The sequence below is a fragment of the Thunnus thynnus genome, chromosome 9 (genome assembly GCF_963924715.1).
Source record: "Thunnus thynnus chromosome 9, fThuThy2.1, whole genome shotgun sequence".
Classification (NCBI taxonomy): Eukaryota; Metazoa; Chordata; class Actinopteri; order Scombriformes; family Scombridae; genus Thunnus; species Thunnus thynnus.
Window position 1 is genome coordinate 27,108,337 of NC_089525.1, and position 25,568 is coordinate 27,133,904.

A 25,568-nucleotide genomic window follows, 5' to 3' on the forward strand; every position below is an offset into this window, starting at 1 on the left:
TTCCCAATTTGAAATTTCACATCTGTTTGTGTGTTGTTTTTGTGTGTTTCGGGGGATTATTTCAGCCGAGATGCTTCTCCTTTTATACATTTGAGTATTCTGTTGTATTTTAAAGGGTTTCTGCAAAGGCGAATTCCCCTCGAAGGGACAATAAAGAGAAGTGAAGATAATGATTTTCCAATTTATTTTTTTTTTATTGGTGAAATAGCAAGTGACATTGATGACAAATAAGACATAATGGAAAAACAAAGCAGCTATGTAGATGTATGTGATGATACGATAAGAGTCTGGGAATAGAGATTAGATTAGATTAAGTCAAGTATGTGTGGGTAATGTGTGTATGTTTGGATGAGAATCAGTGATATGCATCTGTGTTTAGTGATCCTGAACAGGTTGCTGTGTGGAGTAAACAGTATGGCATGTGTGACAGAGGGAAAGAAAAAGACATAGTGTTAATGTTATAGTGATAATAAATAGATGATGTAACAGCTATATCACTATGATAATAATAATAATAATTACATAATATGATAATATTTTAATTATCCGGGTCCCCCAGCAACACAACTGGAAGTCCCAGCAGGAGACAGGCGGGGCGTGTCAAGGACGCCCCCCCGTCTTTGTTAGTTTAATTAAAGTGTTTAGTTTTAGGGAGATCTTGCTTTGAGGAGCCCCCCAGGCCTGGAGGAGGGTGCTGCAGGTCTTGTGCCTTGTCCTGGTCCTTTTTTTCAACAATGGTTTATAAAATTGTGCAGCTGAACACAGCTAACGTAGCAGTATGTTAGTGTACAAAGTACGACAAGCGGTGATCTTTGCTCAGTGCTTCGCTCTGTTATAAAAGAGTTATGTGCCTGCTCAGGCATCTGGCGCATTTTTTTATCTCTTTTATCCTCTTATATGGTTTTGTAAGTCTTCCAACCAACACACACACACTGTAGTTCTCAGGAAAGAAAGCACAGCTGTGATGCTGCGGCTCAGGAGGTAGAGCTGGTCATCCACTAATCAGAAGGTCGTGGGTTTGACTCCCAGCTGCTCCGGTCCGCATGTGGAAGCGTCCTTGGGCAAGACACTGAACCTTAAATTGCTCCCGATGGCTGTGAGTTTATGTGTGAATGGATGAGCATAGATGGACAGGAAGCTCTGTATCAGTCCTGATGAGCAGGTTGGCACCTTGCACGACAGCCATTAGTGTACGAACATGTGTGTGTGAATTGATGAACGCTGGCGTGTACTGTAAAGCGCTTTGAGTACTCGATAAGACCAGAAATATAAATGCAGCTCTATAAACGAAGTCCATTTACATCAAATTGTAGACCTGAATTATTCCATCGCTGCATTATTCATAGCGAGTAGATTGTGCACACATCATGACATCATTAGTAGAGCTAATAAAAATTAAATATTTGCACGGGTCAAACTTTGCAGTGTATGCTATATGACAGACCTCAACCCAGCCAAGCATCCGCAGGGAGAATAAGATGTTTGTTTTAAACTTGTTGACTTGTTGTCTGATATACATTCACCCACACATCAGCTCTGCTACTTTTTTTTTATATTTGCTCAGGAATAGTCACAGAGCAGTGGAGGCTTTAATCTCCAAACAAGACACTTTTTGTGTTAGAAAAACCTCCGCCGCCCCCTCACTCACCACTTCCATAATCCCTTCTTTAATATCTCACATTGCCAGTGGCGTTTGCCTCCCTGCAAAATGGAGGATTGGATTACTAATGTCAGGAATGTAATGGAGGAACATGATTGAACATGTCACTTCGGTGTGTTTGCATTCGGTGGCCTAACGTGTTTTGTTATGCGTAATGGGTGGAATCACTACTCCCTTTTTTTTTTTGCACAGTACGGCACGCCAAGAGAAGCTCAACAGGATCAGGAGTCGGTACCGACTCCAAATGTCTGTAAAACCAGATCAAAAGAGCTCATTCATTTCTCTGAAGCCGCTGCCCAGCTGACAAATCATCTTGTGCCTGGAAATAAGTTGCAAAAAAAAAGAACTAGCACTTGTCTTCTTGTGAGAAACGTGAGTGAAAACACTGAGTAAGCTCTCTATACAGTAGCTGTGTTTAGGCCCTGTGGTGGAATCCAGGCCTTGTGTACATCGGGGATACAAGCAGAGCCTAAAACGCATTAAACCGAAGCTCAAGCAAAGCAAAGAGCAACCATCAGCATTAACCCCTTCACCGCCTTTATTCTCTCAGCTCCGCCGCTGTCCGGCCAGTCACTCATGTTGTCTTTGATTCCGTTTTTTTTTTTTTTTGCTTCTCAGCGTTTAACCGGGAATCAGGCGGAGTTATTAGCAAAACAAGAGGTATCAGAAACAAATTAGTCACGTAAAAAAAAATCAGCAGCACCGACACAGAAACAACAGAACAGCTGACAAAAGAGTAAAAAACACAAAACCCCAACAAAAGCTCGTGTGTGAAAGGAAGGCAGAAAGAGAAAAGCAAAGCCAGCTGAATCGACTTTTAGAAAATAAAAGGCACCATGGAAATCATTATTTGCTCTTTTGCCAAAGTGGCAGGTAGAGTATCTCACAAGCTTCAGCCAAAAAATTTTACCAGCTCTTTGCAGGTGGCTGGTAATTATTTTCCACCCTGACCGAGCTGTACACACAACATGTAGCCGCAGGCCCGGAGCTCTGAAGCATTTAGACCACGCTGCGCCAGACGTCAGCACCTGTTGGAGTGATTGATGAAAGCTGCCACATCCACAGCCTCAGCGCAGGTAGACTACCACCACCACCACCACCGCTACTACTACTCACCACCGCTCACTACATCTGTGGGCGCTGAGAGGAGAACTTTCTAGATCCGGAGTTAATCGCTTCGTCTCAGTCACACGTGTGTGGATGGAGAAGAATCGGCTTAATGCCCACAGCAGGCCCGGTTTATGAAATATGAGAGAAAAAAGAATTATGAGCTGATGCTAAAAATAGGTTGCGACTAACAATCGCCTGCCTTGTCCGTTAATCTTAACGATTTTCTTGATTAATCGATTCATTATTTAGTTTATGAAATGTCAAAAAGTAGCGAAAAACACCAATCACAACATCCCAGAGCCTAAAGTGATGTTTTTAAATGGTTTGTTTTGTCCGACTAATAGTGCAAAATCCAAAAAAGATATTTTGTTTACCAACATATTACAAAGACCAGCTGAAAATCCTCGAACCAGCAAATGTTTGGTAAATATATTGATCGTTGCAGCTCTAAAAGAAATCAAATTATATTAAAAAAATATGAAATAGTAAAGAAAAAAACAACACAAAATAAATTAAGAAAAAATCAAGATAGAGAAAAATAAGAAGAAATAAAAAGATACTAAAATTAGCAAATTAAAATCAAATCTGAAAACATAAAATGATAAATAATTAACAAAAATTCTCGATCAACTCCTCTATTAACAGACTAATCTTTCAGTTGTGGCTTTAATGAAAATTTAAAGACAGGTTTCTCACTTCCTGGTATAAAATTCCTGCCTGTCACTTTAAATAATGCAGAACAACAACGCACAAACACCAGAGACGCACACACCGACTCGACAGCAAAGTCTGCACTTCTGGAGTCACTTGAATTTATCTTCCAAAACAATCAGCAAACCAACAAGATGCGGGTCACATTCTGAATCGCAAGACGGTAAAAATAACAAACAAGGAAGTCCTTGTGTCTACATTGAGGTCGGACGCCGGACAAAGGAGGCATTCTTTAACTAAAACCCACAAGTTGGATCTCCTCATGCTCAGAATTTCCATGGCTGCTGCCTTTTTCTTTGAGACATTTCGGTCTCTGCTGCTTTTAATATTCCCTGGTCCCCCCCCCCCCCTCCTTCATTAGGAACCAAGCATACTGTACAAATTGTGACGTCATGAAAGTGGACTTTTCCAGAGGCGGGTGTTTCCCTGCAGGTGGGAGTGGACACAGCTGAAAGGAGGAACTGTCCATTCAATGCTGCTCTTGTTTCACGTTTTATACAGATATTCCATACTGAATATTTCAAATGTGGGGCAGAGAGGCTCCTATAGATCCACGTGCTTCTCGGCTGTCAGTGAGAGTCAAATATACCACGATGCTAAGACTCACAGATCATACAGACACTGATTGAGGCAAACAACATAAACTACGTTGAATCCTTAATTCTTTATTTTCTCATCAGTTTATTTGTCTTTTTTCTTCCTTTTCTTGTAGTTTTGGGAAGCGGTCGGCAGGCAGCCTGCGACGTGGATGTGAGTGCATCGTCCTGGAACCCTCAGAGATGATTGTGGTGAGTCCTGTTTTTTTAACACTTATCAAGTGTCAAAGGCATTATTACCTCACAGGCACAATCCCAAATAGAGCACCAAACATGCAAAGAGTACAATTTTAATTCTTTAATTTCGAAAACATTTTCCTTTTGTACCCAAATGGAGAAGTGGAAGAAAACAACGTACTCAAGTTTTCCCGACCAAATCAAAATTTTCTGTCACTTACGAACCAAATCTTATATTTTTGTTAGCCTGCCATAATTTCTATCATATTCTCCTCCATTCAGTGTTGTGCTTTCAAACTGGTTCTTTTCTAACATACCAAGTACTACGTTTCATCCACCTGTCACTGCAGCATCTATAAGAAGCAAATCCCCCATTAAGGCTTCAAGGAAAGCCATCAGTCCTTCAGGTCCCAAAGACTTAATCAGTTGTTTCTATGAGCATACTGGAAAATGATCACCAATATTGATTTTTATTTAAAAACATCATGTATTATTTGGGAGCTACACTTATGTAGATCACCAAATGTACATAACCTACATCAGAGTATGGATATAATTTGCAATAATGTCCCAGAAAGTTGGCTTGTGATGTTTTCTATTAATCTGTTTAAGTGCTTCCAAATGTTATTTCATCACAGCTTTAAAGCACAGAATCCTTCCAGTGTTTGTTTAGTTGTTTGTGTCCAAGGCTGGTAGAAACTCTGACCCAGTTTTATAGCAAATCAAATGTTGGGTTGCAGAAGAAGTCGTTGAAAACAAATCATTCCCATCTCAGTGGGGCACAGGAGCAGAAGGCCCGCCGATCAGAACGGACGCAGTTTTGCTCTAACGGGCGACAATTTTCTACTGTGCAACAGAATCGACCTCGTGCAAATTCAAACAGCTGTTAATAATAATAATAATAATAATCCTGCAAGAAAATTAGTGTAGAGTATACTCACTGCAACTCCAATGCAACTTAACAGCATATTTTATTTGAGCCTTCCCTGCTTGGTAGATGCTCCATATCTTTAAAACAACACACGTCCGGTTTTGTAACACTTTTCACCATCATGATGAGTAGACAGATTTTGATATGTAAAAAAAATAAATATAAAAATACCCTTTAAGTAAACAGTATCTATTGCAGATTTCTCTTGAAAGAGGAACATGGGTATGAAAAGTAGGAACTGGGGAAACACAGAACGCAGGGCACGGCACGCACGCAAAAACATAATTGACATTTTGTTGTTGACCAGTTGCAGAAATCAAGTCAAGTCAATTGTGTTTGTATAGCCTGACATAACAAATCATAAATTTGCCTCAGGGGGTTTTACAGTCTGCACAGCAACACAACATCCTCTGTCTTTAGATCCTTGATTTGAAAAATGGAAATTAAAATGGAAGAAACCTCAGTAAGAGCAACAAAGGAGGGATCCCTCTCCCTGCATGGACAGATGTGCAATAGATGTGTACAGAGTAGAGCACAAATTACAGAATACAGCATTGGACAGGATAACAAAATGTTAATGGATTTATAATAAATATATATATATATATATATATATATATATTTATATGAAGAATGTGATGAAAAGGACGCCAAGCAGCTTCCAGATGCCACCAGAACAGAATAGGACCTGAGCCACGGGACGTCCATCACCATGGAGACCTGGCAGGAGGACAGACTACACACGCACACAGGGGAGACTCACATCACACCGTTCACATACGCTGCGTTGTGTGTTGAGGGGGGCAGAGAACAAAGCTGTGCAAATATTTTGACTACCACAACTCCAGCCAACAAAACTGCACACTCTGTGGCAAATGAAGCCAATATGTCCATTTAGCTAGCGCTAAGATGCCAGTTTTGAATTGGTTTTAAAATCACACACATGCATGCACCTGCACACACTCTGGCATGCACAAATCCATCCTTTTGTAGGGGTGTGCATCTCTCCATCATAAGACGACCCGATACATATCTAGATACATGGGTTACAATATGACACATTTTAATACGGAACAATCCAGTGCGATTCAATGCAATATGATACAGTTCTTAACATTTGTTTAATGTAGACATTCATTTTCCATTATAAATCAAAATAAGCCAATTCTAATCCTAAGTAGGTGGAGGAAATATGAAAAAATATGATAAAAAACACAGAAGTCTTAGCTCTCTAGCACATTGCAATTCATGAACTTTGCAAAGCCCCTCTAACACCGAAAACAAAATGAATATTACATTTTCACTAATGACACAAATCAGAGCCTTGACTAGAAAAAGAGATGAAAAATAAATACTGTTGGACAGAGCGATGAACATACTGTCGAGGTAAAATCGTAGTAATCAAATAAAACAGCATCCATTCTCTCATTTCATAACGTCATGAGCGGTTTGCCCGAGTGGTGTTGCCCGTACCCCAGCGGAACCGTCGACGCTCGCACACGTGCAGCGAAAAAGCAACACTAACTCTGGTAAAAGGTCAACACGAGACGCTGTGTGGATTTATTAGCGAATGAGAGGCGGTCATTATTATTTTGAAAGTAACATGACTCGTAATGTCGGATCAGTGAGTCTAAAGTAGAATTAGCAGCAAAGCTTCAGTCAACCGAATTGTAACTTTAGAATCGGACTGTCGACCGGTTCGCGCTACATTTAGACGGATCCAGGGTCCGAACTAGTTTCCGATTCATAACGGTGAATCATTACACCCCCCTGCCCCCCCCAACCCTTTGCCATCTTTTAAAGGAAGACATCAAACATATCCCACATCTTGTCAGTAAGAAATAGCAACCGGCTGGCACCGCTGCAGTCACAGCATATCTCAGTAATCTCCTTTCCACATGCTGTAGTTGCTGCGTCTCCATGAATGTGCGTCCTCGATGGGGTGGGGGGGGCTTCTGTTAACCAAGCCTCTATCAGCTACATGCAAACCCCCCCCCCCAGTAATAACACCCTCTCTGCTGCAGACACTCTCTGGTCTTACCCCCTTTTAGTATTATAGGTGCCAACCTGCCCTATAATTACTGAGGAGGATTCTGTGCTGCAGGAATATAGATGCATGATACAACTCTCTCTTGCTGTAAGTTTGGGGAACACACAGAAACATACAGACCTGCAGTTATATGTACAAGAACAGAAAACTTAACATGTCAAAAAAAAAAAAAAACAGGAAAAATAAGCTGCTCACATGTCTGTACTGTACAAACACACACACACATGCACACATCGCTCAGAGATTTGCAATTAGACACACAATCACACTTATGCTCTCACTCACACACACCGCTCCGCCACCGTTGTCATGGCAGCAGTTGGTACGGCAGAGAGAGAGAGAGAGAGAGAGAGAGAGATTTTAGTGGTGTAATCCCAAAGGCTGAGCGCTGTGAAATGTGAAGCCACAGCGAAAGTAGTGAGCGAGAGAGAAGAGAAGGAAGAAAATGAAAAGAAAAAAAAAAAAACTTAAATATGTCATTCCATCATGACCCAAAGCCACTAGGCAACAGAGTGGTACCATTTAAGTAGTATTTAGCCAGAAATACTTCAGAAAAACTGTATAATATGACTTCACTCACTGCTCTGCTGAAGTGGCATTACAGTATGTGCCAGTTTCCACGTGGAAAATGTTTTTTTTTTTCTTCTCTTTCCTCCCAGTTCATTAAAATGGAAACATGGATTTTTATCTTGTTTTAACTTGTAATTTCATTGCAGTTAATACGTTTAACAGAGAGAGAGTTGAGTTCCCGTCTCCATCTGCTTGTCTTTTACTACATCAGGCTCCGTCTCTGTTTATCTTTATCTGTCAGTCAATCTATTCCCCATGGCTCTTCTTTCTATCTCTCCCTCCTTCCCTCCGAATTCCTCGCTCAGCCCCTTCTGTTTCTATCTCTCCGCGTCTCTCTCTCTCTTTTTGTATTGTGAGCACCCTTTTGACGTAGGTGTGCAGCCCACACGCGCTTCTATTTTTACGCAATGAGAGGGGCGGTAGGCAGGGAGGAGGCGGAGGAATCGGGAGATTGAGTATAGAAAAGGTGGGGTTGATGGGATTGAGTGTGTGAGTGTTTTTGGGGGGTGGTGGGTGGGGAGGGGGCGGGGGGTAGCGGGGAAGGGCACGAATGAAGACGAAGACAGTCACTCCCCCCCCCTCTCTCTCTGTCTCCCTCCCTCCCTCCCTCCCTCCCTATCGTTTCCAGGTGGACTATATGGATGAAAATGAGGAGTACTTTCAGCGACAAGCCTCGCACAGACAGTCCCGCCGGCGCTTCCGGAAGATCAACCAGAAAGGGGAGAGGCAGACAATCATCGACACCGTGGATCCGTATCCTACCGGAAAGCCGCCCATAGCCCGGGGATACCACACGGTGAGTTGCATCCTGCGCTACGGTTTTGTGTTTTACCCTCGCTGCGGTGGAATCGCTGTGTGCTCCAGAGGCGGCTCGGTGTTGCTCTGTTGCCGTGTCGCGCTCTGTTTGTGTGTCACGCTTTCTTCTTCAAAAACCTGTTGTGCAGTCTCGCTTCCGGCAGTAGCTGAAAATGTGTGTTCCCTGTTACATCAACTTTTCTCTCTCTCTGTGTTCGGTGCCCTCATCTGGCCCCTCGGTCGTAGTTTGTTGTGTTGTTATGTTTGGTGTCCAGGGGAAGCGCACCCTCGTCCCCCGCAGGGTGCGCTTCGAGCCCGTTTTCCCTAATCTGTCTACTTCTAGCTGTAGTGTTTAATTGTTGTTTTACCCTTCCTCGCTAGATTACCGTTGCTATGCATTTGTGTAATGTTTATAGCTTCCCTGGCTTTAGTGTGTCGCCCCACTGATGCTCTACCCTCTCTCTAATAAGTGTTTTGTAGTTTGTCGAGTATCCCGAATAGTTTGCCTGCCTCCTTGAAAGCTTGTGTGTCTGTGCCGCTTGTGGTTGTCAGAAAAGTCCATCAGTGTGAGGTTTTATTCATGTTTCATGCACTTTACAGCACATGATGACACTTGAACACATCACTTTAGCAACTGTTTGATATCAAATAAGCTTTATTAAAATGTCACCATGATCCCAAACACACTGAAAGTTTTCTTGGCTTTACAGGTTAAGTGTGCCGTGCAAATCCAACCTTTCTGAAATACTATACTGCATGTTTCTGTTTGATGATCATTGAAACTACAGAAGTAATGATGTAATAGCACCGACATGGTTGTTTATGGAGCGCTGTGATCTGCTGGTCAACTCTTGCACTCTACAGAAGTATATTTAACAAGTTAGAATCAACAAAAGTACTCATGAATATGCATAAAGGAATGAATCTCCAGTGTATCTTCAGTTGTTTCAGAGGTTTACTTGAGGGGGAAAAAAGTGACACTATCTTTAAACAAGTTTTGTCGTTCCAGTGTAATAAAGGTTTAACTTACTTAAAGGAAATCTGTGCATTTAAAAAGGTCAACATTATCTCACTAGATAGACGAATATTTTACATTTCATTCATTATGTATGTATGTAACATTGGGAAATTCAGTACCATCTTTATTTCTGGCTTTTGACTGGCACACCCATTTACAACTTACTTCAACAGTAACATTTTTCTCAAAGTATTCTTTTAAAAACTTAATCAAACGTCGGACCAATCAGCAAACTTTGGAGAGAAGTTTAGATGATGCTGACAACAAGCAGTGTATAATGAGAACCAACATGTGATCTGTGGCTCTGACTATTGACTTTAACCATGTGAGGGGATTCGACTCCAGCAGAGGAAGAGTTAGTTTCCCGTCGAGCTGCACCAGGCCTTCACCCCTCTGTACTTTCTTTTCCTGGGAATAGGAAGCGAAGCGTTTTCACACTAATGATGCAAATACCCAGCATGCAGTTGCTGCAAACAGTTTTTCCTGTTCTGCACAATTTCACCGCATTCCCTTCATTCCTGACGATCCCTCGGGGGGGGGGGGGGGGGGGTTGTCAGTGTACCCAGTTCTTCTTGGAACACAGTGAAATAATCACGCTTAAAAAGGGAAAATGCGGCAAACGTCAACTTCCTCCCGCCTCCGTCCAGCCCCACCCTTTTTTCCTAAATTTAGACTCGGCTGTGTTTTTGATTCAAAAGAACTGCACTGAACTTTCTCATGGCCTGACATCTCCCGTCACACACTCAACTCTCCTCGCTCTAGTACCATTCCTGTGGGAAGGATGGAACGGGCGCCATGGCAACCAGCAGTCCCAAATGGGCTCTGCTCGAGTGCACTTAGAAGTACAGTAGGGAAAGGGAGCTAACTTAACAAGAGTGCAGTACGCCGCCGCTGCTGCTGCTGCTGCTGCTGCTTCTGCTGCTGCTGCTGAGGAGACAGAGGGGTGGAGGGGGAGCAGAGCGACACAGAAGCTGAATCTGGGCGGATGCTAAGCTGACATAGCAAGCTAATCTCCAGCATTTAGAATGCCAGGCACCGCTCAGATTTTCTTCCCTCCTACCCCGAGGCATATTTAGGAGGTGAGAAATGCGCCGAGGAGAAACTTGGGATTGAAGAAAGGAAATCTCTCCTGCAGGCAAGGTTTTTATTCAGCTTAGTCACTCCTGTGAAGGCAACTGTGAGGCCAGGTACGAAAAACATCAGAGAACTCACTTATTTGAAGACTGAAAAGCTCTTCTTACTTACTGTAGATGAGGAATACTGTAGACAAATCTGTTTTATTTAGACCCGCAGCAATTATTCATTAATTTTTTTTTTTTTGGATTGATTAATCCCTTAGTCTAAAATGTCAGAAAACTGTGGAAAAATATCCCATAACCTAAGATGATGTCTTCAAATGACTTGGTTTGTCTGACCAGCAGTTTAAAAGCTGAAGATATTCAGCTTACAGGAGTATAAAGTGGAGAAAAGTTGCAAATTCTTACATTTTAGCAGCTGGTGCTTGATGGGCGGCTTAGCGATAAATCAGTCATTCAAATTATTGCTGATTTCTTTCTATAGAACAATTAATCTACTTATCATTTTATGTTGTTAGTTTTATTTATTGTAGGCAATATCTCAAACAGGATTTTACAGGACAATACTGGCAGAATACTTTACCTTTACTAGTCTAAAGAACAAAGAGTGGTAGAGGAAGCATTTAGATCCTTTACCTAAGTAAAACTATAAATAACCAGGGTGCACTTTGCCAGGGGGGATGTTGGGATTTCCCCCCCTCTGGTCTACGTATTCCTGCCTCTGCTGAGTTATTTTTATCCCCAGCAGGGACAAAAGTGTATCCCCCTCCTAGTGATTTATGCTGCTTCACCCATAGACCATATAAAACATCTAAAATAAAAATAGACTTTTTTTTTTTTTTAACAGCCTAAGTAAAGCGCTGCAACCTGAGGACAGTCTATAGTTCAAACAATAAAACCAGAAATAGACTTTAACTGTCAGCGCTCGCGTGATAATAGAGATGACACGTTGTCGAGGCTACGTGATGAGGCAGTAAAGAGATGTGGGTAAAAGAGGGGCGACTCGCCACAGATGACCCCTCTAAAGGAAAGCATAAAAACAAGACAGAAGTCCATCATCAAAGCAGACTGTTGTCTTAGTCAGACAAGTAGGCGTATGATGACAGCACGTTGTGTGTTGTGGTTATTTTCCATTCAAATTTAAAGTTTACTGCGAGCTGCACATAGAGCTGAATTACACAGTGACTTGGAAGAATGACATTAAGTGTATTGGCGCGTCTGGCCGAGCGGCGCTATCCATAGTACTGAGAGGAGCGTTGGGGGATTTAATGCTGGCATGTTAAATTAGCATTTAACATAGAACAGCTGCAAGAAACAGTCTAATAGGCTCCATAGTCTATGTTTGCCCGCTGACGTTTCAAAAATATCTCCCACTCTGATTTTTTTACATATATAAAAATCCATGACAAGTAAAAGTCCTACATTCAAAACTGTAAAATGGAAATTCTCAAGTTAAGTGCTTGTACCTCAAAATTACACTTAAGTGCAGTAGTTGATTAAATGTACTTATTTACTTTTATCACTGAGAATAACGCTGCTTTTGAAGAGTTTGACACATTTATTACTTTGGAAAAGTCCTGCTCTCATCTTTTTGTTGCCACAAGAATTAAGTAAACAACTTTACGTGGTTGGCTATTTAAGATATTATTTTAGATTAGATTATTTTTATTGTTGACTCTTCACTTTGAACTTTATATCTAAACTTGGTCTCTGAACAAGCTCGGTAAGTCATGACGTACCAGCGCCAGTCAGCTCTGTATTAAATCATTATCCAGAAATAGGTAATGCTTTGACAATAGCAGAGCGTCCCTCAGTTAACGAGACTGTACCATGACTGCAAAGGTCACAGGTTCAATCCCCGCAGTGGGCAGTTTCTGTGAACAGCTGTGTGTGTGTGTGCTGCTGTTGTCCCCGAGCAACACACATGCTCAGTCATTGTAAGTTACTCATGAGAGTGCCAGCTTAATACCTAAAATATAAATGTAATGCTAACCTAGTAGTGGAACTCCCACTGGGAGTGCTGACACACATAGACACACACACACACACACATATATACACAGCTACCCCCAACCCCCACCCTCTACCACCATCTGAAGCAGGGCTATTATCTCTGTGAAATGAGGATTATTTGGCTCTCAGGGTTCAAACATATTGCGAATTATTGCATGAACAAGTTAATACAGAGTCTCGCTTTAGAACAATATACATGTAAATTAATGGCTTCATTTAAAACTGTGGACAAATACTATGGTTGGAAATCACTTGAAGGATTAATGTGAGGGAGAAATAATGTGGCGGAGTCGTCGGACACATAGATTTTTCCATTAGCTGATGACGTTTTTTAATCAGTCAGCCTGTCAACCGATCAATACTGATTCTACGGCTCCATTCATAGAAGGAAATGTAATGTGCTTCACAATTAAATGGAAATAATTAAAAATCCCAAATTATGTAACATCAGAGATAAAGTACAGTGAGACATTGAAATCTAATGTTTTTTTTGGATATTGATCCTTTGTGATTCTCTTTCAGAGCTGATTAGAAGCTTAAAACTTGCTCCAGCATGAAGTTTTCTCTTTGAGTCTTTGGGAAGCATAAAGCTCAGGTCATCAGAGGACATGAGTGACCTGTCTGGAATGTATAATGAAGTATTTTCTGAACACGGTCTGGTACAAATAAAAAAAAAGATGCGCCTTGAAAAAAACTAGCCATTGAGGTTTGATTAAACGCACTTAACAGCAGCACTGTGAACAAGCCGTACCTGAGCTTTTTTGTAGTTCAGATAATAGTGAGTTTCAATAGTGCAGGCTTCTTGTGATCAGACCGTGCATTAGTCTTTCAGGAGTCTCCTCCAGAGACAGAAATGGACTGACCTTTGCAATATTTCTCAGCTGAAAGATGGCAGTTTTGGCTTCACTTCTAACACGCTGTTCAGATTTATTGTTCGAGTCATATACCACACCTAGTTTTTTTTACCTTGCTGGGTAACATTTATGACTTTTAAGTTCAGGTATGATGTAAGACATTCCTCCTCTTCTTTTTTTCCACCCCCTCCATCTCTGATAACCATGAGCTTAGTTTTATCCCCATGTATCTAAAGGAAGTTATGCTTCTTGTCCGGCTTAAATTAGCTTGATACGGGAAACGCTATGTCACGTTTGACATTTACATTTTCATGTAAAGCGCCTGAAATGAAACACAGCTCCGGTTTAAGTTAAAATTTATAGTTTGCTGCCATTAGCGGCATAGATCCAGGAATGTAAAACGACCATGGATTATGATAGATACGTGAAAATGCATTTCTGTTTTCATAGATGCGTCCCGGATAAATCAGGGCAGTGAAAGAGGGCAGTGTTCAGGATGCGACCCGTGTCGTCTGTGCGCTCAGATTAGTGGGTTAACACTTGGGTGCCTTGTTCAGAATGGAGACCGGTTATTTGTAGCATCTCTCTTTCTGCCTCCCTTCACTCTCTCTCTCTCTGTGTCTCTCTCACACACACACACACACACACACACACAGACACACACTCAACCGCTCTACGTTCTCCCTTGAAAAGGCTCGTAATCTCCATTTCTCAGTCTCTCTCCATTTAGCACTTTATCTCACACACGCTATCTCTTTGTCTAATATCAACAGCCATTTGTGCTGGTGACCTGACACACACACACGCACACACACACGCACACACACACACACACACACACACACACAGATTTTCTCTCTGATCTCTCACTCAACCACTCACTTAAGGTCTTTGTGCAGATTCTGTCTGTCACTCTTTTTTGAAATGAAATGTTGATGTGGCTGCCGTCAAGACCCTGTGTTTGCTGAATGCCAAATTCCTGATTTTATCAATAACAAATTATAACCTTCACCCACTGTCCTCCTTTTCTCCTCTCCTTTCTCTGAAACTCTCCTCTCTTGCACGCCTCCAGACCTCCTGACACCCTAAACTCTCTAAGCAGATGAGTAATATTCCTCCTCTGGGTTTACTCAGTGGCCAGTAGGGCGTCCAAATGCCCAAACAGCTGTTCTATAATTATACAAGCAGCATGAGGCAGACAATCAATACTCCTTTTACTCTTTCCTCCGCCCGGGTGGCCTGGTGGTTAGTGAGGCTGCCCTGTAATCAGAAGGTCACAGGTTTAATCCCCACAACAGTCAACGTGTCCATCAGCAATCATGTGCTCTGTTGGAGTTGTCCTTGACAACGACATTGCTCACTCATCTACTGACTACTTTAAATTACGTTAAGATATACTCTGTATGATTGCACGTATCTATTTCTTTAATGACAGATATTTTTGTTTTAGGGGTCCTGTATGTAAGAGTGTGAGGGCCTATAAACAAATGTGAAGATGTGAAGAAGGGCTGAAAGATTGGTTTTTGCATAAAACTGTAATTTTAAATCCACAAGTGCAGGAATTTTATTGACAGCTGACATTTTTTCAAAGAGGAATGGTTTCACATTTTGTGAAATATGGATACTTGCTTTCTTACTAATAATTAGGTGAGAGGATTATTATCTACCACTCTCATATCAGACTGTTCAATATGAAACTATAGCTACCATCGGTTAGCTTAGCTTAGCACAAAGACCAGAAACAAAAGGAGACAGCTAGCATGGCTCCGTCCAAATGCAAAAAAAAAAAGCACCTCTAAAGCTCACCATAACTATATGTCTTGTTTGTTTCCTCTATGCAAAAAAAAAACAAAGTGAAAAAGCAACTACTTGTGGTTTTGTCAGGCCTAGCAAGCTGTTTCTCTTTGTTTGTAGCCTTTCATGCTAGGCTACGCTAACCAGCTTCAGGCTGACATGCTGCTGGTATCAATCCTCTGTGGCAAGAGGACAAATAAGTGTATTTCCCAAAATGTTGAACTATTCCTTTAACAATACATTTTTTTTTATTATTAAGGCAAGTTTATCTCAAGTAGCTAAAGTGTGCTAATGTGCTATAGTAAGCTAATGTAGGCCTACTGTCTTTACATGGCATTGACTTTTCATTTGGTACTACATTTCAGGACCACCAATACAGACCTGAACTGTACAAGTAGTGCCATTTAAATTGCTGGTTCAACACTGGTGACACAGATTGCAATTATTTTCCCTAAATCTGAGACAGGGGATAAATGGTATCTTCTGCAACAGAAATCAACTGAGTTTGTAGGCTCAACAGAACAGTTTTAATGAGGCTTTAAGCTTTCTCCACCATGCTCTCATGTGTAAGAGGTAATTATAGCAAGTTAATTTGGCAAAGATGTAGTGATTTTTAAAAACGCTACACATAGAACAGTTTAATTGGACCGTTATTGTCTGTTTCGAGGTTGAAAATGTCCTACAGTGATAATGAGGAGGTTCAGAAGTTGAAGTGATCTGTTCAGTAATCTGCAGGCATGCTACAACGGAAGGATGTGTAGTGCAAGCCAGAATAATAATGCATGTATCTGTGTGTTCCCTACCTGTCCTTGGCTAACATCACTGTGAAAGTTGAATTTTCACCTTGAAAATGAATCATCTGCTGGGTCCTAAAACAATGAAAGAAGATTTTTTGCCAGCAATCTTTGCTTTCTTCTTGTTATTAAGATGTTTCTTGAACATTGGAATGAGTGGAACTGTCTGCCTCGACGTAGGAAGGATAGTGTCACTTGTTTTTAAAGACATACGTGCTACAGGAGAAAGAGGAAGCATCAAAAACAAAACTAATAAAAAAAAAAAAACTCAACTCTCACTGGGTGAACAGTTAAACTTTTTTCAGATTTTAGGATGCAGTCACACACAACTACATTCAGTGTCTTCCTAACATGGACTTTTTTTTTTTCTCAGTTTGGTGAAGAACGCTGCATTTTAACATGTCAGCGAAGCTTCACACGCAGTTTCTCACATCCTCGACTGGCAAGTGGCATGTTTGATAACTTTCATTTCCTCTGCTTCTTTTCATGGCTCTCCCCTTAACTTGGCTCCCAGGAATGCAATAAACCTCAGGTACCGTATCTATTAACAATATTGTTTGTTATGTGTGTGTCTGTGTGTCCATGTGTGTGTGTGTCCGTGCGTGTTCTGCTTTCCGCGTCCTCTAGCTGTCTGTTTTCGTGCTTTTGCTGGTGGTTTTATCTGTGTCTGTTCCCCATTTGTCGTATCTTTAGCTACTGGTAGACTTCCTTAATAAATACCTTCCATTTGCCGGCGAAGAGGCTGATAAAGACGAAGAGGGAAAAGCCTGCGCCGCACTACAATTCTATTACCGCAACATCAACAGAAACATGAATTAGATTTTCTTTTTAAAACAGCGCTGACAAAATGCTTCATCTAGCGCTTCCATATATATTATCCTGGTTTTTCATCTGTGGTTAGCTTGGAAAAATAAGCATGTTTGTTTGAGAACGGACTTTATCAAGTTACTGGGTGATGACAGAGAAATGATAAAGATCACTCAGGTACAGCTTATAGGCCTGTAAACCAAGATAATGGCAATAGTATAGCTGATTGAGGTGCATAGTATCTCTCTGATGTGCTTGATAATGGTATTGACTGTCTTTAGGCTCTTTGGATTATTATTATCCCTGCTGTGTGGGTGTGGTTCTGTTGGGTCTTGTCTCGGCGTTGAGCGCCGGATTATCTACCGACGGTGCTGTAAACGCGCTCATTGTGACGGCTTTGAAACATACTGTACGTATCCAAGCATAACATAGCTGTCTAAAGACCATTTGTTCATGTGGATTGGAGTTATAAAGCACATAAACACAGTATCACCATTACCCCTTAGCCGCGGAGCCATCATATATATCATATCTCAGTATTTGATCACGGAGCGCTGCGGTGTCTGAGCAGGAACGGACCGAGAGGAAGAGGTTGAAAGGATCAGAGCTCAAGGTGTTGAACAGTCAGACCTGCTGAGAAACGCGAGAGCGGAGAGAACAAACCTGCCACTCTCGTCGGCGGAAAAGCTGAGCTCCTATTTTTAGAGCTGTCCTTTGTGACAACCTGCTCTGCTTCAGCTGTGCACAGATACAAAAGCCTCAGTTTTTGAATAGACATTGTGTTGGAACTGCAGCGGAGAAAGAAAAACGATTTATTGTACACTTTTTTTCTCACTTTCACACCTCTTGCATTCCTTCATCTTGAGGTATTTGGGCTTGAAATTATGCAAAGAAGCCTTAATATTATTTTTAAACCAGTAAAGACGATGAAGATGAGTCAAACATGGTGATGGTGAACGCTGAAAGGGGACACAGTTTATATATTTCCTATAGTATATAACACAGCAAATATGCATTTTCATATTCAGTCTTTTGTTTCGTTCAATCGCGCACCTAAGCATCTCTTTCCGAGCACAGACACCAGAAACAAAACCGAGTTTGTAGTTATTTATAGCTAAATATCAAACATTATGCAGTGATGGAAATAGAACAGATATTTTTAGGAGAGTGCATACTCCATAATGCAAGTGCAATTGTGCCTCGTGCAACTGAAGAAGAACCAGCTACTCGTTTACCGGCTCTGCTTCATTTCTCAACCAGTATTATAGAACATGCTTACTGACATTTGATGTGCTTTTTCATGTCAGTTTTGACATTCAAAGACCTTTTTGAAAGTTGAGTGTTTTCAAAAGGCTTGACAGATGACATTTATTGGGATGGTAATGAGCCTTCATAGCGAAGATAATAGAGTATGCTGTTTTTGTTGTTGTTTTTTTTTGTTACTTAAAATTTGATCAAAATCTCTCCGAACAATTGATAACACAATAGTTTGATCTGTTCAATGTCGGGCCGGTGTTAGACAATGTTAGATGCAGCAGGAGATACTCGAGGTGTTAATCACAATGTGTTCTCTACTTGTCTGGCTAAATAAGGGTTAAGATATGTTGTGCGTGAGTCTAAAAATAAAATTTGTACGACTGTCTCGCTTCATGTTGGGTGCACAGCGCCTTGATTGCGTATTAATGTTGAGAATAGACAGTAACATAACACCAGATAGGAAGATGATGACAGAGTGATTTCAGCGGTCTGGTGTTTGCGGCGTTCAATTCAAAACAACAGTTGTGAACATTAGATGTGAAAAAAAGAGATAATAGAGAATAAAAATGACTAGAGTTAATATCTTCTTACATTAAGTTGCACAATTTGATGAACTGTTAAAAATAATGATATCAATTAACACGCAGATCCATTTGTATCTGACTTGACACATTTTCCAACAAATTACACAGTAAAAGCAGTTTTAAATCGGCCGTAATGACTCTGTCTCATCAAGGAAATAGTCACCCCTGACTCTTCCCTCTTACTCAACAGTTTGTCATTATCTCTGACAAGTTGTTTTGTGCCCTCATAGCTGTATATAAAAATAACTAGTAGAAGGAGTTTCAAAAAAAAAACTGTGAATTGAAGGTACTGTCTGTTGGGAAAATTGGTTTCTCTGCCTCTTCTGTGATGGATTTTATCCCGTATGGCTTTTGAAAGGCAGAGTTGTGCTAGAAATGTCAAATGATAACGTCGGTTTGGTCAGTTTATCTCCAAAAAGAAAAAACATATAAATAGGAGCAATTTTTCAGCAAAGGCTTGTAGTTTCTTGGGAAGGTACAACTAACATGAACACTTGAGTTCAGATGTACTTTATGGTGATGTTGCCTAAATTCAAATGCACTGAGTTAACACTTTTTATCAATTCTTAGGGTCTAGGGTCCTGACTGACTGAATAGCTCATCAACATTTGGATGGATTACCATGACATGTTTAACAGACATTCATGGTGTCCAGAGGATAAATCCCTCTGATGTTGGCGATCTACTACTGACTATAGTGATGCTGTTTTTGTTTTCTTGTGCCATTGTCAGGTCAAAATAAAAAAATGTTCCCAACACTTTGGTTTCTGACCAAACACAAAGAAAACATCAACATGTTAAGGTTGTCATTGGTAGGTGTGCGGCTGTAGACTCTCGTTATGCACTGTACCTTTAGCTTACCTGACATACCAAGACCACTCATCTCCAGCCCCTTCCCCCTCCATCATTGTTAAGTAAAAGACTTCCAGTTCGTAACCTTCCACAGTTAGTCTATAACTCGATCCGGAAACTTCTAGTTACTGATCAACCTCAGACACAACTCCCAAGAACATCGCCAGTCACTCTCTAAAAACATCTCTCTTCTATTCATTTGGTTCTTTATGATTTATGCACCTTGTAACAGCTGCAGGGGCATGACAGATGTTTGCCCCCGTGAACCTACAAGTGTAATCTTTTAAACGTGCCTGGCTGCCTGTGTTTCTGCCAAATTATTTTCAGAGCAGCGTGCAGGTGACAACGGCTTGATAAATGAAATAAGCCTTTGGGCTGTAGCGGCTATGAAAACACAGTCTCTTTATTAGATCATCTTTCTGGTTCTAACAATGCTATTTAGAGCTGTTGTAATGGGACTGACGTCAAGGATTAATGCACCGAGCTGGCAGTCAGGAGCGCTGTGTTTTCTCTACGTGCGGCCTTCTGTTGGCTCGCAAACAGATTCACTGAACAAGGTTAGACGCAGATCAATACATCTGAGTATGTCGACTTTGATCCCATAATAGCCCGTGTGTGTGTGTGTCCATGAGAAGCCATTTGTCCTGAAGTTTAAACTAGCCTGCTCACTCATTGAAAGTCAAGTAAGATGTGGGAACTTCAACTTTCAGCATCTGGTGATGAATGATGATGGAGTTTTGTTTCTTTAGATTCTCACTGACTGATCCTGTGTTTGCCGTCAGATGTTTTTTTTGTCTCCTCCTCCTTGCTTTCTTGATATCCTCGTCTTGTTTCGCTGTTAACACACTGACCGGTGCAGGGGTATTAATCCACATCTGAAAAAAAGTCCCTAACAAATGCACATTTATCCCTGTTTGAGTAACATTTTTTTAGGAAATGGCTTTGATTTTTTTTAAAATGTGTTTGTGTATTTGTGACCACAAACAGGGTAAAGAAGTGTGAAAGTACAGAGTGACAGACAAATGCATCGGTTGGTTTGGTCTTCACATTGGATTTGTTGACTGTAAGAAAAAGATGCCTTATCCTTTAACTCTGACAGTGTAAAAAAAATCACCATTATTCAAACACCCATCACCCAATCACATTCTTTACAGCGATATCAGCTCTGAGTGGACAGAGCTCTGGTTAGCGTGAGCTGTGCTATCATCTTAACCCTTGTGTCCACTTTCTTGCTATCAAATCGGCATTGGTTAAAAGAAATGGTGAAGTTCCCCAGAACAAAGAATTTCAGGTGAGGAAGTGAAATACTGCGGATGAGGAACTGAGCCACTGCAGATATGACAAAGTTCGCCATAGTTGGTTATTTGACATGAAACAGCTCGTCCTCATGGAAATTCTGCTGTGTGCTTGTGTGTTCGCATCTGACTGTAAATGCAGCGAGGTGATTTATCTTGTACTTTATTGTGCTGAAGGACTGTTTTTTTTTTTTTTTATCTCAACTGGTGTATGATTGCAATGCAGAAAGATCTGATCTCGCTCTGTTGTTTTATTTTGCATAAAATCGCCGAAAAAATGCTTGAACTTTGTTTTTCTGAGCTCAAAGTTGAATTACGGAGTTAAAGAAGATGGATGACTTTCAAAGACGTCACGTAATAATCCGTTTTTTTCCTTCTCAGTATTTCTGTTTGAATTTTCTACATTGAACCCTGTGAAACAGTGTGTGTGTGTGTGTGTGTGCGTGCGCGTGTGTGTGTGTGTGTCATCCAGCACAGTAATGGGGTTTTTACAGCTCTAATGCTACGCATCAGCAAGCAAAACACAATCACATGGCCTCTGCTGTAATGCAGGGAACAGTTACAGCCACACCGGGTTCACAGACTGTTTACGAATGGCAGATGAGGCACCACCCCCTCTCTCTCTCCACACACACACACACACACACACACACACACACCCCTCATGCATTTAGCACACACCGCAATTGAGCGTGAGTGCATTAATGTTATTCTCAAGTGGCGTTTTTCACGTCACTGTCACAATCCTCCAAGATCAATGCTCCCCCCGCCTCTCTCACTTTACATTTAGCTTGTGATTAGTCAGTAAAAAAAAAAAAGATTAATAGGCTTGTTTGTTCCTAGAAAGCTTTAAACATGAGGGGGGTTGGGCTGGGATGTAGGTCTGATATTTCCCAGACGCGACCCCGTTGCCGCGGTGATGTAATGATGCCCTGGTCGTCGTCGTCCTCCCCCCCCCGGCGATTGTCGGAGACATTAATAACCCGGGCTGCACAGCAAAACACCTGAGCTTTTTTGTTGTTTTGATACATTACATCATTGCTCAAGGCAGGAGGAGGTGATGTCATACCGGGTCTCCACCTCCCTCCCCCCCCCATCACTGCCTCCCACTCACCTCCCCCGTTGCTTTGACTGGAGCAGCTCCAAAACCAGCTCGTACAACGCCGCTTTCAAGGCATTGTCTGAGGCAGATCGACCAGGCTCTTTATTCACCGTGACAAAAAAGCTCCAGCCTCAGCTGTCTGGATCCACAACAAAAAAAAAATGCATCAAGTGTTTTTTTTATTGGTTTTGATTATTTGTTAATTTTCAAATGTTCATTAATCATCATCAGTAACTATTATTGTATTTGAGAGTCTTTGTATGTGGGTGTTTGTACATCGAAGCTCATTTTTAGTATCATGAATATAAATAATGCAGAGCTGCTATTAATTATTTTTTCATTATTGATGGACTTTTATTATTGTTTAATCTATAAAATGGTTTTATAAAAGGCCATCACAAGAGCTGGGGATGTGCCGATCTGATTTTTTTCAGTCCCGATACTGATTCCTGGGCTTTTGTTATCGGACCATACCGAGTAGTGATCCGATACCCGTGTTAAATTAATAAACTGTACGCCTCACTGTGTGGAAGATGCTGGGATCATTATTTCATGTGTAAGACAACATCAGGCTTGACTTAAACATTGCTTTCCTAACTTTGTAAAATAAAATGTAACAAATAAATAGATAGATATAAATGTACTGAGTTGCCATTTTTAAAAGTAATGATATCCAATACCAGATCAGCCCATTGCCACCGATACCCGATCCAGCTATTTGAGTCAATATCGTGCTGATATGATACTATCAGTATCTTTATCAGTGCATCTCTACCCAGAGCCCAAAGGGACATCTTCAACCAACAGTCCAAAACCCCAAAACATACAGTTTACAAAATAAAAAGCTTTAATCTTAAAGCTTTAAAAAAAAGGCCAAATTATCTTAATATCTCTTGATATATGGCTTTAATAATAATTGGTTATTAAAATAATTGCATATTAATTTTCTGTCAGTAGACTACATGATACTAACTAATCATTTTAACACTTAAAAGGTGTTTTAGGTGTTAATATTTTGTAATATGAAAACAGTTCTGTCTCTCATTTTTCTTAACATCACAATGACAAGCAAATAGCTGCAAAGGAACAAGATTGCAGAAAATGATTGACACTGTCCAAATTGCAGAAAAAAAAAATGGTATGACAACAAAATGACAAGTAACGGAAATAAAAAATAAATGTCATATCTACTCTTTGAACTGTGACACTTCTTGGTGATGTGCTGCTTCATCTGCTATAGAATCAACGTGTAAATAATGACAGCCCCCGGTCTGTATTATTTTGTGTTTTGAGCTGCTGAAATGAACCGCTGCAGGTCTGCTGTTTATTGTCTCGGTTGGCCTTTAACCCCCCCCATTGTTCCCTGTGACGTCCCGTCCTCCTCATATCTTTGTCAGGAGACCTCCTTCAAATATGGGACCATCTATGTCTCCAATATCCAGAGTCTCTGGAGGATTATTGCCCTCTCACACACACACACACACACGCACACACTCCTAGTCTTGCTCTTCCTCTCACAAAGCAGAGAGGTGTAAGCGTGTTGTTTATTTTTTTTCATTCGAAGCTGTGTCGGTGACGCTGCTGCTCATTGTAGTACAGCTGAGTGAGGGTGAAGTGCCATCGCCACTTTTTCTCCTGTCTCTTTCTCGTTTACACACACATACACACAAACACACACACACACACACACTCCTCTCCCCTCCCTCCTCTATTTCACCATGTCTCGCTGCTTCCGTCGCCACAGCAACTGAAGGCCCTGGAGGGTGTGTGTGGTGGTGGGGGGGGGTGGGGGGAAGGCTGGATGGCTGGGTGCAGGTGCTCACCCAGTTGCCATGGCTATTCCAGCTGAGTGACAGTGACAGTGACATCATTGCTGCCAGTCTCAATGTTTTGCTGCTGTTGGCCCATTTTGAACTGTTTTTTTTTTTTTTGCTCCTCTGCCTGCATCTTCAAGCCCTGTCTCCTTCTTCTTCTTGTCCTTCTCAGCCTCTCATGAAGTGATGCTACTCTTTCTCCCCCTAGTCTGTCTCTTTTACTCACCCTCTCAAGAGGAAGTGCTGCTGTCTCTCTGTTTCTGTCTCTCCGCCCAGGAAATGGCTTTCCTTCATTCCGTTACTATGCCAACCGGCTCCAGCCGCGCGGTCTTGTGCCGAAGTGAGCGTGATAATGGCATTACTCGCACTGTTCTCCTCTCCATCTCTCTATCACCCCTATCATCCATCCATCTATCTTGCTACCGTTTGATTCTGCTTTTTTTTTCTTCTTCTTCTTCTTCCTCTTCTTCTTCCTGCCACCACTCGACTGTGTATCAGCTCTCGCCTGGCGCTTTGCTTTGTATGTCATCTCATTTCATCTCTCCGTCTCATCTCTCCTCCTCACTTTCATTTACTCATCCGCCCTTCTCCTCTTTCCATCTCTCTGTCTGCTGCTGCTGGGGGTGTTGTAAGCCCTCCAGAGCAGCACAGCCATAGTGGCTGCTCTTACAGCATCGCTGTCAGGCAGGGAGGAGGTCCTTACCCCCCCCACACACACCCCACCCCACTTCACCACCACCATCTCCCCCCCATCCCCTCCTCCACCCCTGACACACATACACACATCCCCCTGCTCCCGTTACAAACAAACCGCTGGGTTTAACGTACAGTACCTCGGTGGAGGCTGCAGGCGTCTCGGTCTTCAAATAATCTAATGGTGCATAAAGGCGTCTGCGTGTGTGTGTTTGCGTGTGTGTAGCTTTACTTTCGGAAGAGGGAGGGGAGGAAGAGAGATAGAGAGAGGGAAGGCGGAGGGAGCAAACGTGAGTGAAAGTGTTGTCAGCCATTTTTCTCATCTTTTTTTTTTTTCCTCCTGTTTTCTGCTTTATTATCGGCGCGCCGGTGTTCTCCTGCTGGAGATGTGATTGTCAAACGCGGGGAGAGAAGAAGCTGGCTCGTCCTCGGCTTGGATAAAAGGATTTTTTTTTTCCTCTCCCTCTCCTCCTCCTCCTCCTTCTCCTCCTCCTCTGTGGTTTTAAGATATTTCTCCGGGAAGCAGCGGGGAGGCTGGAATAAACGCAGAAGCTGGTGTTGGTTTGGAGAGTCTAATCAGGCCAAGGAACAGCGGATACTCCCAAAACTGTCAAGCCGCCGCCTCCTTCCAGAGAGACGGTGCAGCCGAGGGAGGGGAGAGGGCAGGCGGCTTGGATGAAAATGGGGGTCTATGCTGTGGCATAGAGCAGGTCCGGGATGTTAGATTTTAGCCCGGCGAACATTTTTTCATTATGAAACCATTAGCAGCATCAGACAGCAATGGAGTCCCGAGCCAGCAAGATAAAACCCCGGTAAGTAGCCTATCGACGTGCAACGTTTTCTCTTCATCCCCCCCTCTCCTCAGCCCCCCCACCTCATTTATGACCGACCAGATATGATTACCGGCCTTATAATGGATGTGCATCGGATTTCTATCGAGCCTGTACAAGATGAATGAACGCAGGGCAGGCCAAGGACGCGACAGAAACCCGAACGGGTTGATCAGAGGCTGATT

At 41.8% G+C, this 25,568-nt stretch overlaps 1 protein-coding gene across 10 annotated transcripts in view; it reads left to right on the forward strand.

The window, feature by feature from the left end:
• The window catches only part of rapgef2b (Rap guanine nucleotide exchange factor 2b), a 111,541-nt gene that overhangs the window by 47,893 nt on the left and 38,080 nt on the right, over positions 1-25,568 (forward strand). For 7 of the 10 annotated variants that reach the window (XM_067599905.1, XM_067599902.1, XM_067599903.1 and 4 more), the window contains 3 exons: positions 4,194-4,269; positions 8,434-8,601; positions 16,664-16,681. In XM_067599905.1, coding sequence (XP_067456006.1) covers positions 4,194-4,269; positions 8,434-8,601; positions 16,664-16,681 — 262 coding nt within the window. The remainder of the gene's footprint in view (positions 1-4,193; positions 4,270-8,433; positions 8,602-16,663; positions 16,682-25,568) is intronic. The other 3 variants (XM_067599910.1, XM_067599906.1, XM_067599908.1) reach the window with 1 other exon arrangement.